The sequence below is a fragment of the Cyanistes caeruleus genome, chromosome 15, assembly GCF_971803275.1.
Source record: "Cyanistes caeruleus chromosome 15, bCyaCae1.hap1.1, whole genome shotgun sequence".
Lineage (NCBI taxonomy): Eukaryota > Metazoa > Chordata > Aves > Passeriformes > Paridae > Cyanistes > Cyanistes caeruleus.
This window is the reverse complement of record NC_141715.1, coordinates 10,598,517-10,614,293: the sequence shown is the minus strand read 5'-3', so window position 1 is coordinate 10,614,293 and position 15,777 is coordinate 10,598,517. Positions and strand designations below refer to the sequence as shown.

Sequence of the window (15,777 nt, the reverse complement as noted above, 5' to 3'; positions counted from 1 at the left end):
TGTATTTAAACAAAACTAAAGTATTAACATCTAAAAATTGGCGGCTGCTCTATGTTTTATGTTTCTTACTTTGCATTTCTGTATTGACGATAGGTCCTCATGCTGTGAGCTGCTATGGAAGGGCTGGGCATTAGAAATGTTCTGATCCAGACTCTGACCATAACTGGAACTTCTCCATCCCCATATGCTGGGAATGAAGAGAAATCCCTTCTGAAAACATTGATTCCTTGTTCTTCCAGAACAAGTGTCAAATTTGGTAGATGCTGAATTGCCAGTACTGAAAAATGCCCAGAACTCTCTGGATATTTCTATTCAGTGCAAAATTGTTACTTATTGTTACTTTATTGTTACTTTATGGTCTTTCCAAAGTCCTATTTTTGCAGTATTGGAGAGTAGAAATTCAGAAAAGGTGCTTCTGTGCTTGGGAGGAATGTTTTGCTTTGGGAATTGAAAGCAAAGGGGTTACATATGTTCCTCTTTCTCCCCATCAGTCTGTTGTATACTGCCACGGAGGGCGAATTGGCTTCTTCCAAGGAGATATTCGCCTCCTGTCTGATGACATGAAGGCACTGCGGCCAACCATCTTCCCCGTAGTGCCACGGCTGTTAAACAGAATGTATGACAAGGTGAGTTGGATTTTGATTTTACTCTTCTTGGAACAATGGAGTTTACGTCCCTTTAGTACTCATGTGGAAGAATTCCCTTAGTCATGGATATTTCTCAAGCAGATGACACTGTTTCTGCCTTGCTCCAGACACATTCTTACCTTGCATAATGGATACAGCTCCTTCAGTATATAAGTCTGTATTAAAATTTTCACAGACTCCAGACACAGCTATCATGTGTGAATATGAAATCCCTCTGTATTAGCCTCTTACCCTTACTTACTCCCCTCTTACTGTTCTCATTAAGCTTGCCAGTGACATTTCTAGAGATATGGGATTTTTTCATTACAGAAACATCAGTCAAACCTGGCTGCACAAGAAACTTTTGTGCCCTTCAACAGGATTTGAAACTCAAATCTCGGGTTCTGGTGGCAGCAACAGCTGTAAATCAGAAATTTCAAAAAGCCTTTGAGGATTTAGGTAGTGTAAATGTAACAGTAGCTTTTGGATTTAGAAATCTTTAAAACTAAGGTCAAGGTATTTAAGACAGGCACGTCTGGTCATCGTGTTAAATCTGTTTGACCAGCTGGGAATATTTATTCCTCAGAAGACTTAACTGCTAAAGACAAGCTTAAGCACAAGCTACTGATTTAATTTTTCCCCAAGGTCAGGGCTTCTGTGCTTTATTAGGGGGACAGGCAATGGGAGTTTCTCATTTGTTGAGGAGGAGTTTGTGCTGGTGCCTGATAAAGCTCAGTTAAATTTAGCCCCCATCACCACATCAGCCACCACTGATACCTGTTCATATTGCTTATTCCCTGTTGCTCAGGCTGTGTGAACTTCACTGAACCCTATCACAGAAATTATATAGTAAGAGCAGCCCTGTCCATCTAGTCGAAGCCTGCACCACCATCCTGTCTTTTCCACCCAAAGGAACCACATGTACAAGAGGGAATGGAGTGAAACACATCATTCCTTTTTCCCCCACTAACAAACCTCAGTGTAGCCTTGTTTACCTCTGCTGCAAATGTAACTGTACCCACCTGGCTGGGTGGGTGTCATGGGAAGAACAGATGTTGATGTGCTCTTTCTTCTCTGTGACACCTCATGTGCCATCCCATGCTCCCGCAGATCTTCAGCCAGGCTGACACATCCCTCAAGCGCTGGATCCTGGAATTCGCGGTCAGACGGAAAAAGGCTGAAGTTCGAAACGGCATCATTAGAAATGACAGTTTGTGGGATAAACTTTTCTTTAATAAAATACAGGTAAGTGATTCAAGAAGTGAGTCTGAAGTCAAAGGACTCTTTTGTTCTAGCAATGACTGGTTTTCTGACAAGGGAGTTTCAGACAGTAGGAGAAATTTCTTCATGGATAGGGTTGTCAAGCATTGGAACAGGCTGCCCAGGGCAGTGATGGAGTTACCACCCCTGAAAGTGTTAAAAAAGTGTGTGGATGTTGCACTTGAGGACATGGTTTAGTGGTGAAGATGGTGTTTGTGCTGGGTTGATGGTGGGAGTTGATGATCTTAGAGGTCTTTTCCAGCCTTAACAATTCTATGATTCTATGATTCCTTAAAGTCAGTGTAGTCCATTTGCCTGATGATGAACTGTGGGTGATCACTACTCAGTAGTGAACAACAGACTGGAAAATGGAATAGAAAAAGGGAACTGAGCACAGTTTTCTGCTCTATAAAGTTTTGCCATATTTATTATTTTGTTTTGTTCGGTTTTCAAACACCATGGATTTTGTCAAAATTTCAATTCTCTCAGCGATAACATTCCAGAGGGAAATGGAGAAATGCAAGGCGGGCTAAGAGGGCCATATCCCTCTTCAGCAGCACTGAGAAATCACTAATTTATAGAACAGTGCCAAATTTTTTTTTCAGCTCTCAGATAGAACTGTGCTCCTGCAGGCGAGAAAAGGTATCTAGGGACAAAATTCAGAAATCCAAAATTTCATGAAAAAAGGAGTCACTGATCAAAGAGATGTTGCTCCAAAGTTTTCTGCAAAATCTCAACAAATAGGATTTGATTTAGGGTTGGGTTTCGCTTGGACATATTCAAACTTGCTTTTCCTCCTAGGAAGAGAGTAAGGTTGTAAAGAAAATTGCACACATGAATCATGGTTTAGCAACCATGAGGAAAGAAATCAGAATGCCCTTCTGTTTGCCACACATCTCAGTAAAAAAAGATATTAAACTGGCTTTAAACCAGTCTTTTCTGGCTCTGTACTACTCCAGGAGGCTCTGGTTTATTTTTTTTTTTATCAGATTACTTATCTGGAGACATACAGTTTTATTTTTAACTAAAGAAATTGACTGTACTTATGGTCTGTCCTCAGTATGTAAAGACGGCAGAGTTCACCCAGCCGGGAGCAAGCCAGGCTGTTGAGACAGGCAGACTCGGTCAGCATTTGTTTTATTTTGTGCTGGGTTTTCTTTTTGACTTTTAAAATAAAGAAAAGGAAATGAAGGGAGAGGGGAAAGAAGTAAAATGAGACACAGGAATTGATGTAATACCCTCCAGAAATATTTGAAGGTCATCTGCCTTAAAAAAGGGACATTATTTTAGAGGGCTTGGGAGGCAATTCATTAAAACCGATGAGGTGTAAATAAGCAAAAAAGACTGGATGGGGGAAGAGTCTGTTTTTCTCAGCAGTTCCCAGAGCCAGGTCTGTAGCCTGCCCAGGCACAGCAGTTGCAGAAGCCCAGGCTGAGCAGCTTATCCTGACAGGGGCATGGGTACTCCTGTCTCTGTACTCTGAATGGGGTTTTATCCCTCAGGAAAGCTTCAGAGCTAGTTTGTATTTCCATACATGGCCACATCACAGAACCACAGAATGGCTGGGTTTGAAGAGTCCTTGAAGATCATCTAATTCTGATCCCTTGCCATGGGCAAGAAATCCTGCACATCTATCCTAGAGAACACATTTTGTGCAAGCTCCTGGTTTTGCCATCTGCAGTAGCCTCTGATGCTTTTTTTTGTTTCCTCCTGCTACCAAACAGGCAAGTCTTGGCGGGTGTGTCCGCATGATAGTGACAGGAGCTGCCCCTGCCTCCCCAACTGTCCTGGGCTTCCTCCGCGCAGCCCTCGGATGCCAGGTGGGTTTGTGTGACTGTTCAGGGATGTTTATCAACTGTTAGAAAGAAAACATGATATTTAAGAAAGGTGATGGGTTAGACCCTCAGAACTACGTTTGGGACAGCTGTACCAGGATGGATCCATCAGCAGGGCTTAGGGCAGCCACGGAGTCCTGGTACACCCAGAGCTCAGTGGGGTGGGAACAGCCCTGGGATGGCAGTAACAAGAGATATTTTCACCCTGGGCATTTCCCAGAAAAGCCCTATAGGCTCATCCCACCCAACTCTCAGCACCAAATTGAGTATGTGCAATTAAATGTGTTTGTGCAAGTACTGGGAACTTCATGAGTTTCACTTGTAAATGGAGAGAGCTAATTTTCAGATGTCAGCCTAACCCACTTGAGATATCCACTGTGTTAATTCTCTGTGATAGGAAGCTCAGGGCAACTGAAAGGGCTGGATTTTCAAAATGTCTCACAAAACTGCCTATTTTTCCCCATTAATAAGTTCCTGTCATAGTGTAGCATATATCCTGACTCAAAGGCTGAGTGCTCAACTCATCTTCTTCCTGTTTTCAAGGTTACAGAGCCATGTTTTTTCCTAGTTTTGTAAATGTAATTTTGTACACAATACAACCCAGGGACAGTGTCCCCATGGCAAATGGACACCCACACATGGCAGCTGCAGGCTCAGCTCACAGGACTGTGAAACAGAGGGCAATGCTTGGGATTTCAGTTTGTAATAGAGAAATCTTTTATGATCTTTTAAAGATACCTGTCTCTTTGTCAGGTTTATGAAGGCTATGGCCAAACAGAATGCACAGCTGGATGTACCTTTACAACTCCAGGTGACTGGACATCAGGTAATAAATTGAAGAAATAAAAGAAATGCACATTTGATTAGAAAATTATGGACTGTAACATCAAGGCCACATTGAATGGGGCTTGGAGAAATCCGGTCTAGTGGAAGGTGTTCCTGCCCACGGCAGGGGGTTGGACTGAGATGAGTTTTAAGGTCCCTTCCAACCCAAACCACTCCCTGCTATTGCAGAACAGGTTTTATATCAAAAGAGGAGGTGTCAGTATTTTGTTTTAATAGTGCAAAACCTTAATTAAGGAAATTATTTCTGCACAGAAATAATCTTGCTCCTGCAGGAACATCAGTGTATCTATAATTGTGCAAGTAACTAATGATAAAGTGTTAATTATTATTTATAGAAGAGATGACAAATGACTTGATAACTTTGATTTCCAGGTCATGTAGGAGCCCCTTTGCCCTGTAACTTAATCAGATTGAAGGATGTGGAAGAACTGAATTATTTTGCTTCCAAAGGAGAAGGAGAGGTAGAAAATCACATTTTTATATCAAAATCTCACTAGTTAACACTGTATGAAATAGTTTATAGGAGCATTTTACCTTTGTTGGGTTCATGGTTGCTGATGTGTTACACAGTGCAATCAGGAAAGGAAAATGGCAGTTTAACTGTAGAGCAGCAAAGAGTTAATGAAAAAGGAGCTGTGGCAGTACTTGCAGCCTAATTCCTTGAACTGCTATGACTGAATTAATTCAGTTAAGAAGAGCTGAATTTCTGTGATTTCTACATTGCTGTGATTTCTACATTACTGTGATTTCTACATTACTGTGATTTCTATACTACACAAAATTTAAACTTACTGAAATAACTTTGTTATTTTTATCTGCAAATGGAATGCAAATCAATGTGAAACAAATCAGTTTTTCAAACCCTACTTCATATTTCCGTTAGCTTGAAAAAAATACATACATAGTTTAATAACCCAATCTATTTTAGTTTCATGGAGCACAGTCATTAAAATATTTCAAATTTTGTGAGTTACTATTTAACTTGTATTTATAGCAGAATAAGAAAATAATTCATCATCACCCCTGGTTTTTTTTTTGCAGATCTGTGTGAAAGGACCCAATGTGTTTAAAGGTTACTTGAAAGATGAAGAGAGAACAGCTGAGGCACTCGACCAGGAGGGTTGGCTTCACACAGGAGACATTGGAAAATGGTTACCTGTGCGTACTGGACACACACAGAATTCTAATGGGAATTGTATTATCCCATGTAAATTTTCACAGACTGAACTTAGGTTTACAAGCAGGTCTGTCTTTACAAAGGGTTAAGTTTATATTTGGCAGAATAAGCTCAATATGTCAGTGAAGCATTTGACAGCAGAACAGGACACTGAAAGATCTCTTAAAGACAGACTGCTTGCTGAGTTTCTGTGGTTAAATAACATCTCTGGGAATTCTCATTTCTTTCTCCTAACAGAATGGTACCCTTAAAATTATTGATCGGAAAAAGCATATATTTAAACTTGCTCAGGGAGAATATATTGCACCGGAGAAGATAGAGAACATCTACATCCGCAGTGACCCTGTTGCTCAGATCTATGTCCATGGAGACAGCCTGCAGGTACAAAGAAAACTTTCAGAAAATCTTACTTTACTCTTAGTAGTTAGAAGACAGAGAGCTGGGCATGAGCAAAGGGAAAATGTGAGTGGATCACACGGCATTGTCTCCTTCCTGCTTCAGAGCTGGCTGACAGCCAGGCAAGAACTGAGCTGCTGGTGTGACCCTGACCAGCTTAGAGAATGCTGTGTACAAAGAGCCTTTAAGTTGGCTTTGGTGTCACTCTTTGGGTCTCTCCAATGCTGTCCTTTGCCACCATGCCTGTGGTAAAACAGGCAAAGGCAAAGCCACTCCTGTCCCCCACACTGCCTGGCTATTCTGAACAATCTTGTTCTGTTAATTTGCACATTTATACACACACCTACAGATTTTGAAACGATGGCGATTCATCCTCTGCATTCAAGGCTCGCAAGCATGAGCCTTCCCTTGGCATCAGAACTTGCCTGGGACTTGCAGGGCCATGTGAGTTATTAATGTCCAAGAGGAGCACAAACCCAACTGAGGGTATAAAAACTGCTGGTGAATGCACAGTCACAGGCAAACATTTATTTGAGAAAATGGCACAGACATCAGAATGTACTTCATGATGGTATGTTAGCAAATTGTTGACATAACTAAAGAAGTAGTAAACATGCAGAAATTCATCTGTCTTGTGTATTCACTTAAATGTAGAGCCTGGAATGTGGTTCAGCTTTTACCTTTAACTCCTTCTCCTTTACCTACAGGCCTTCCTGGTGGGAATTGTGGTACCTGATTCTGAAGTTATGCCAGGTTGGGCAAAGAAAAGAGGGTTTGAAGGAACATATGCAGAACTCTGTAAAAATAAGGTTTGTGCCTGCAGTAAAGACTTTTTTTTTTTTTTTTTTCTGTAGCATTATGTGTGCACAATACTGTGTCTAGGAATGACAATTTCAGTGACAAGAATTATTTCCCCACTGAACATTCAGCAGGGTTGACCTGGATCTAGTGATATGTGTTGACTGGTGGTACAGACCTCTGCCCTGCAGCGTGGGAGGGCCAAGAGTCTGTCTTACAGAGAACAGTACAGCAGGAGAGATTGTGTTTGCTTCAATTTCTTAATAAGACAACTAAATAAGACTTTATCACTGTTGTTCTCTGTGGTGACCAGGAACAGGACCAGAGGGAAAGGCCTGAAGTTGTGTCAGAGGAGGTTTAGGTTGGATACTGGGAAAAGGTTTTCCCCAGACTGGGTTGCCTGGGCACTGGAACAGGCTCCCAAGGGGACCCATCACACCATCAAGTCTGACAGAGCTCAAGGAGCATTTGGACAACACTCAGGCACATGTTATGACTCTTGGGGCTTGTGGTGGGTTTAGTGATGGTTAAAATTATTACTGTATGTATTTATTTTTTGTTATGAGATCTGGATTAGGATAAAACAGGGTAAAACAAGCTTAAAACTTAAAATGTATAAGGAAAACTTTATTAATAGGACTAAAAGAATAAGAAGCATTAGAGTAAAACTTTTAGAATTTCTTTCCTCCCCTTGTCTGACTTTTTTTTTTTCTCAACTGACAATAACACTTGGGATTTTAAATCAGTTACCAACTTTACAATAATTTTTTATTAGTTTTTGTAGGGAGAGGAGCTTTTAATGCCATGCCATGGAGACTTTTCTAGAAGAAAGAGTTTTCTCATGTTTTTTTTTTTTATTTTTACAAATGGCAGCTGTCTGGAAAGAGATTTGCAGTTGTGAAACTCTTCTTATTTTCACAGCCTTCCTACAGCTGCGTTGTTAAATGATGGGGCTTTGTTAAAGTATAGGGTATTATTTTAAGAATGAGCTGTTTAAAAGCAAAGTTTCTTAAATTTATTTTTGTGATTATTTTTATTTCTGGGAGCAGAGGTCTTTTTCTTCTCTCCCTGCAGGCAAAGGGTCTTTATTTTTTGTTATTGTTCAAATTTTTCATGGGATCACAGTCTTTTTAGCATTTATTTTGCTGTATCATGGGTACTTCTTCTCACTTCTACAGTTTGGACACCTTATCTTTTTATACTTTTTTATGAATGGAAGGGGATATTTTAGTGTATTATTGCTTATTGCTATGGCCCTACCAATAGAACTTTCAGCTTTATTAGGGCATCTCTTTTTTTTTTTTTTATCTGAGGCTTCACCTTTTTTTAATTGACTTTGTTGGTTTTATGTTGTTTTTCTATGTGTCATCACTCATTTTCTCTCCCTTGAGAGAGGATTAAGGTCTGCAGGCCCCATCTGTGTAGTAAAAGGGCTGATATCTTACCCAGAGATATTGCGGGTCCATTCCAGCTCAGGAGATTCTATGATTCTATAAAAAGGACTCTAATCTTAAACACATGTTTTCTAATACTGAGGAACTGCATTGTCTCACATCATGGAATACTGATGCCACTTGAACCATCCCACTGGTGTGTGTGGGCAGTGATTCTGCATTGAAGTCTGGCAGATGGCTGAAGGACTGCAAATCTAACTTCTATGTCACATAGCTGGTTTGAAAATAGAACCTTACTTTTCATACCAAGGAGACACTCTATATCACCACACTTAAGTGTAATATTTATACACTACAATAGAATTTTGCTAATTATATATTAACTGTTATTAAGGCACTTGAACTTTACTCAGAAACACTTTTTTGGTGTTAACAGTGAGCATTAATTGCATGTAAAGTTGACTATGGTAGCTCATGAGGAATTTCTGTGTTTTAATGCAGGAACTGCAGCGAGCGATAATGGAAGACATGGTACGGTTAGGGAAGGAGAGTGGGCTTCACTCCTTTGAGCAGGTAAAATGAAATACACCATTCAGTGTGGTCAGACAGGCAATTTGTACAGAAGAGGGATTTGTCAGCATTTATGATGTTACTAAAAATCTTTGTTGCAGCTGTACATGATGTTTTTGGAAAGAGCTTTATTGCTGGCAAGTTGTATTTATTGCTTTGGAAAAATGTATTTGATGTGATTCTGCTTGCTACCCATGTTTGAAATTTGAATTAAATTTAGTGAAAGTTTAGGGTGCAGATATCAAAATATAAATCAGGGACATGGATAATCTCCAGACTGACAAGCAGAGGTCAAGATAAACATCTGTAGGAGTCTGACTTTCCTGCCACTGAAAGCTCTGTTAGAAATTGGGTCACTAATTACTATGCTTATACCTGACCTTGAAATACTGCTGGTTTCTTTCTTTTCAGTCTGGGCACTAGTTCTTTCCTGCTTGTGTAAATATTTCTGCAATAGAGCTACAAACATTTCAGAAGGGGAGATCTGAAATCAACCATGAATTACATTGCATTAAAAACACAGAAAAAGTATCCACCCCATTTTAAAATGTCAAATGCTTATTTCTGATTAAAAAAGTGAACATCTTAATCATTACATATAATTAGCCAGGGCCTTTTTGCTTTTGTTTAGACTATTTCTGGGTGATAATTCTAATGAGTAATTCACCATATTGGAGTGGAGCAGAAGCACCATTAAACATAACCGTGTTATTCTTAATTTCTCAGTTACCTACGCAAATGAAATTATAGCAAAAAGAAATTTATTTTAAAATAATTCAGTATAAAGCATAGTTTTTAATGTACATAATTGTCTATGCTAATAAGTCTTTTTTTGCCTCTGTCATGCTCTTCACAATATGAAATAGCCTCAAGTAATTGATTCCACCAGCAGTTTTCAATTAATCAAGTGTAAAGTAGTGAGGAAAGCCTTCATCTTTCTAAAAATTGGAAGAAAATAATAATAGAATAAAAAATAAATTATACAGTTTGCAAAATTGAAGGGCTTCAGAACTTCATCTCTGTTGCAATATGTAATCTGAAAACCAGATACTTTGAGCCAGATACTGTGGCAAATGTTCTGGTGGGATGGGATCCCCTGTTTATGGGGATACTCTTTATCATCCTCTGCAGCTTGGGTCTCTGTCTTGGGAATGGCAAGTGTGGCTTCTATAACCATCAGCTTCCAGCATCTGAAAGCTAGTGCAGCAAATGGGGGAGCATTAATAGTGCAAACACTGATTTATGAAGGATTGTATGGGGGCAGGGCCTCGACCACAATGCTTGCAGGGAAAGATGACTCACATATTTAAGGAATAGAAAATGGATTTGCAGCCTGTATTGCTGCAACTGCCAGCCAAACAAACTGCAAAGCAATCTGGCTTGGGAAATCACAAAAGTAGCAGATGGCTGGGGAATTTTGTCTTAAATCAGTGGACTCTGACCAGTCACACAGCAGTTTTCTACTTTCTCCCACACCAGCCTGGGAAGGAAGAGCTCATTCCCATCTGTGCTGCCAAGCTCCCCACTGTGCTCAGAGCCACTGTCTCAAACAAGGGCAGCCTTGTGAAATGCCATTTGCACAGGCTAAAAGATTTGTATCACTTTTAATTAGCTAAAGAATATCATCATGTACACACTTTGTGCCTGCAAACCTTCATGATAATTTTGCAAGATTAAATCAGTGCTGTTTACTTTTGCAGTGGAGTTGAAGTTTCCTAGCACAACTCCCTGCCTTTGCCCTCTCCCCCACTGCCTTTCAGCTGTGTGAAACTGCAGTGACGATATCACACTGTCTCTTGTGTGCTGCCTTGCTGTGCTCTGGCCTTGCTTTCATACAGAAAATTATGTGCTCATTCTCTTGGAGAGCTCCCTTCTGCGGGCAGGGGACGGAAATCCTGGGGACTCAGCAGAAAAGTGCCCTGGACTTGAGGCACCACCGGAGGGAAGCACAGCAAAAAAATGAATGTTTATTCAGTGTGATGCCTGTAACCTTTGCCATAAATATATTCCTCTTTTATTTTAGGTCAAAGCCATTTATATTCACTCCGATATGTTCTCAGTGCAAAACGGTTTGTTGACACCAACATTAAAGGCTAAGAGACCAGAACTGAGAGATTACTTCAAAAAACAAATAGAAGAGCTATATTCAAGCATTTCCATCTGAAATCACAGGAAGAATCTTCTGAATAATAGACTTCATAGCAATATTAGAATAATACTCAAAAAGTACAGAGCCAGAACAACACTGCTGAAATGGATACTGAATCTTACATTACAAATGCATCTGAATCTTACATTTGAGCCTTTCATTTTTCTAGGATTTCATCACTAACCATATTTTCCCTTCTTTTTGTCATCAGGTGTGATAAAATTTCTTTTTTACTTTAGATACACAGTAAGGCACTACTAAAAGTTATGCTAAATTGCCACAAAATATGCAGAAATTTCAATTTATGGCCAAGTAAACTACGGAAGCTTATCTTATAAATAACTACAAACATTTCTAATTAAAATAGGGAAAAATTCAGGTATGTCTGTTGATACTTGATTGTATATAACCTAATATATTAGAAACTAAAATCATAAATAATTCAATAATGTGGTCTAACTCAAATAATCAGTGATTGATGGTGAAAGTAAAAGTCTGTTTTCTCTGATTTGGAACCTCAAGCTGGATATTGGTTTATATATTAAGTGATAGTTTTTCTATTTTTCAAGACGTAAATTACATTGATTTTATTTAATCATTGATGACTTAACAACCAGAACAAAAATAGGAAGGAATTTCACACTATGTGTACTTAATAGACCTATTAGTATATTGCATTTAATGGATTAATGTTACCTTGAAATTACAAGAACAAGGTAGGAAGCAATAGCACAGTATTCCCTCTATTTTCATCCAAACACAGTTTATTCATGGTATGCAGATTCAGCATTAGGGCTTCTTCAGTCCAGTGCACTCACAGACATCTAAACTGCTCAAACTGAGAAGGTTGCAAAAGCATCACTGGCTCTGTGGTGGCTTTAGGTGGGAATTCACGATAATCCATATGCTCCCAGTCCCTAATTTATTACTTCACGTGCTGCTAATACTGCGCGTTCCAGCTGAACTAACTCCCTTTCAGAAACAGCACTAAAGAAATGGAGCACAAGGAATAAACTGTGATTCTGGATGGGGCTTAGCAAAATGAAAGGGTTTGGGAAAAGGCCAGCCTGAGGTGCAGCAGTGGAGGGCATCCTTTGTCTGGCCATGGAAGGGGAAGGAATACTGGCCCAAAAGACTCACAGGGATGGGCTAAAGGCTGTGTTAGCCATCACTGTGCAAGGTGTCGACTGTATGGCAGAACAGTGGAAGTGGTGGCAGAAAGGGCTGTTATTTATGAGAACGTCTTTATGGTCAGACATCTGGAATCATCAAGTCCCACTGGCATTGCTTGCAATAGCCTCTCTGGAATAACCAGCAAGTTGTCTGGATAAAACCTTAGATTTCAGTGGTTGTCAGAAAGGGGTAAGTCTCACAAGGAGTAGGAACAGACTGTAGAGCTCTCTCTTGGTACAAAGCACGGTGCAAGGCAAAGAGAAAACTGTCAAGTTGCTTGAATACTTGGACTGTTGATGGCTTCTTTCTGCTAAACAGGGTCCTAAATATCTGTATATTTTACTAGCTGATGTTTGTTGCACCAGTGCATACTAGCATGGAGGTGTGCCTGCTAGATCTTTGCTAGGACAGTGGATGCACACTTATTTTCTCTTTTATAGTGGAATCCACTGTAGACTTTTGAAGCTAAAAGTTTAAATTTTTAATCTAAACAGTATCTTATTTTCTCTCTGAAGTGCTGTTGCATGCTTCTAAATGAAATTGAATTAAGTTAGTGAATTGAGTTAGTGTTATATGAAGACTGATTTATTGCAGTGATTTCAGAATAAAAAGATACATAGGAAACTGTATCAGTAACATAATGATTCGAAGAATGTGGCAGTTTGATTTATCAAATGTGTGTTTGATCCCTTTATGCACCTGAATCACTTTATGTACCTGGTTCCTCATTTGATTTCAGTGCAATGACTCAAATCAGTCCAAAGCAAGTAAAGAAATATCTGAGATCTGATGGGATCATAATTTTTCACCAATGTATATAATAATGCAATAGCATTCCTGGGGAATTTGTGTGTGCCACATTAATGGAGGTTAGAGATTACTGCATAAAATCTGGTTCTTTAGGTCAAGTCATAAAGGATTTTTATCTCAGTGGAGTTCAGTTCATATCCTTTTTGTATCAGCCAAAAGACAGTCATTACATGCACAACCTTCAGAGCAATGGAGAATTAAATTCAGTACAATTTCCTGTTTGTTTTAATGCAACAGTTTTAAATAAAAGACCCCAAACCCTAGTCATCTAAGTAAATAGAGAAAAGCTATTTTTCACTGATATTTTTTTGCAATTTGAATTTAATTTACTTTTCTTGTAAGATGATTTCAGGCTTTTTGGGACAAACTAAACTCTGTATAAGTATAGAAGACCCCAATATTAGTTTATTTACAGCTTAGATGGCTGTTATTTTTACATATATGATGCTGAATAATATTCTTCTTTTGGTATTTGATGCAGAATGTCAGATGCACTAGAACCAAATATATGAACACCAAAAGAATAAGAAAGAAAAAAATGCAGATCTGGCCACACTTGGATGATGCAAAATCTGAGTTAGTTTTTGTCACACCAAAAGTGTGAATGTTTTCAGAACTTGTGAAAAATTATATAAATAAACTAAAAGCTCTCTTTTATACTTGTATAATCAGATTTTCCTCTGCAGGTCACACTCTTACCACAGTAATAACGATGTTGTAAGAGATTAACATTTGAAAAAGAGACATGCATAAGGCATGAACTAGGCTCAATCCTGCTTCTCTTCAAATTCCAGGAATATTTATTTTGTATTGAGCTTTCTTAAAATGAAAAACTTCTTGTGACCACCAAGATAAAATCCCCAGGGCTGTCCAATAACCAGTTGGTTTTTTTTGGTTTTTTTTACCTTAAGATAACTAATTACAAAATTAGTTTCAATTATTCATCTTAAAGAGTGGCAGCTCTTTTTGCAGTCAGTTTTACAGTTGCGGTACTACATTCTTGGGCACATTAAACATGGGAGGGTCTTCCTGGGCCTGGTGCTATGCCTGTGGAATCACTGGAAGAATCTCTTATATATAAAAAAAACCACATAAAATACATTTTTCAGGAAGAGACTTGCTTAGTTATATATTTTATATGTTCTTTGCTTGATATATTGCACAAAGAAAAATCTGCTCTGCCAGAATGCACAAAGTGTGAGCAGAAAACAGACCAGAGTCTTTAACCCCATATGGGCAGAAATTACATGGAATAATTCTGTCCTGAAAGGCACATTTGCAGGTTAAAATGTTTGATGCACATCAGGTGGGACAGAGATGGTAAGTTTTTTTGATGAAGTACCATTTTGCAATCTGCCCTCACTGTTAGTCAGTATCCTATCAGCAACAGTAAAGTCCAGTCTTGTTTTTGCCATGAATATAAAAATCTCATGTGCAACAAAATAATCTGACCTTAACCTCTGGAATGAAAAAATTAAGTTACCTTTTTTTTTTTTTTTTTAGTTTTACATGTGTTAAAAGCACAAACTGCTGATCTATATGTAAATAAATGCTACAAGATGAAAGTAAAATGGGAAAGAATATACTATTTTTGCATGGTAATAGGTTACTTAAAGACCTCTTGATGCCTTAGAAAGAAATTGAAAAAGCATTTTAATTAGAGGCAATTCTATTGGCATACTTTTTGTATCTTTAGGTCTCTTTGATTTTCACTGGGAAAAAAATCAGAATTAAATAATTTTTTCTTCTTTGAATGTTCTTCAGTATTTTGCACATCTGGTGGTTTCTATACCACTTCTGCACCTGTGAAACGATGAAGCTTTTCAGAGAAGTCTGGATATCTGTAGCCCAGAAGTGAAAAAGTTTTAGATCCCTCAAATTCTTCCAAAGAAAAATGTTTTCTGAGGCATCTGGAGCCCCTTTAAGCCCTTCATTTCAGGTTTTTGTTATGTATTTTAGCAATGTAAAAGCAGCCAACAAATGAGGCATTTTGGTAAGTGTTGCCTATTGTATTTTCAACTGAAAGTGAAGGGAGGTAAAATTTAACATACACGTTTGTGTAAAAAAATTCCTAACTTAATAAAATTTTTCAGTTTTGGTATATTAGCATGTATATCAAAAAATCATCTATGGAAATTTTTTGTAAAGAACTAAATTCTCACCTTTCTCAAAACTGCTCATAAGATTTTCTTGTGAACTGACATACAATAAAAGCTCTTTTATAAAATCTGTTGTTCCTCCAGCACTTTCTCCTCATCATCGGTATGAAGTCATTCGGAATTCATATGTGTGCCTAAACTAAACGTATTGTAAAAATAAATTATGTAAAATAAAGTAACGACCAAAATCATATTGAGACATGAGATTCATTTTAGCAATCTCCTATGAAAACAAACTATTGCTAAGTTCTCTGAAGATGCAGAAGTCTTTCTGTAATGGTTTCATTTTTAAAATTTTAAATCAATAATCATATAACCAAATGTATATGCTTGTTAATTATGAATTGACAATTGGGAATGCTTAGTATTTTTTTCAGACTGTGTCTAAACCAATAAAGTTTCAAAGCATTCGGGCTCTATTCCGGTTTTTGTGTGCACTTGTATCTCCCTTTCTCGGGTATCCAGAAACGCCTGGAAGTGCCCAAAGCCAGCTTGGACGAGGCTTGGAACAGCCTGGTGTAGCAGAAGGCGTCCCTGCCCATGGCAGGGGGTTGGAACAGCTCTGTATTTGGGGTCCCTTTAAC

At 38.5% G+C, this 15,777-nt stretch overlaps 1 protein-coding gene across 11 annotated transcripts in view; it reads left to right on the top strand.

The window, feature by feature from the left end:
* Positions 1-15,612, top strand: part of ACSL6 (acyl-CoA synthetase long chain family member 6) — a 56,814-nt gene extending 41,202 nt beyond the window's left edge. For all 11 annotated transcript variants that reach the window (XM_086851633.1, XM_086851634.1, XM_086851632.1 and 8 more), the window contains 10 exons: positions 492-626; positions 1,737-1,871; positions 3,611-3,706; positions 4,475-4,547; positions 4,940-5,028; positions 5,609-5,725; positions 5,982-6,125; positions 6,848-6,949; positions 8,834-8,905; positions 10,926-15,612. In XM_086851633.1, coding sequence (XP_086707759.1) covers positions 492-626; positions 1,737-1,871; positions 3,611-3,706; positions 4,475-4,547; positions 4,940-5,028; positions 5,609-5,725; positions 5,982-6,125; positions 6,848-6,949; positions 8,834-8,905; positions 10,926-11,066 — 1,104 coding nt within the window. In that variant the 3' untranslated portion in view covers positions 11,067-15,612. The remainder of the gene's footprint in view (positions 1-491; positions 627-1,736; positions 1,872-3,610; positions 3,707-4,474; positions 4,548-4,939; positions 5,029-5,608; positions 5,726-5,981; positions 6,126-6,847; positions 6,950-8,833; positions 8,906-10,925) is intronic.
* Positions 15,613-15,777: the final 165 nt, after the last annotated feature.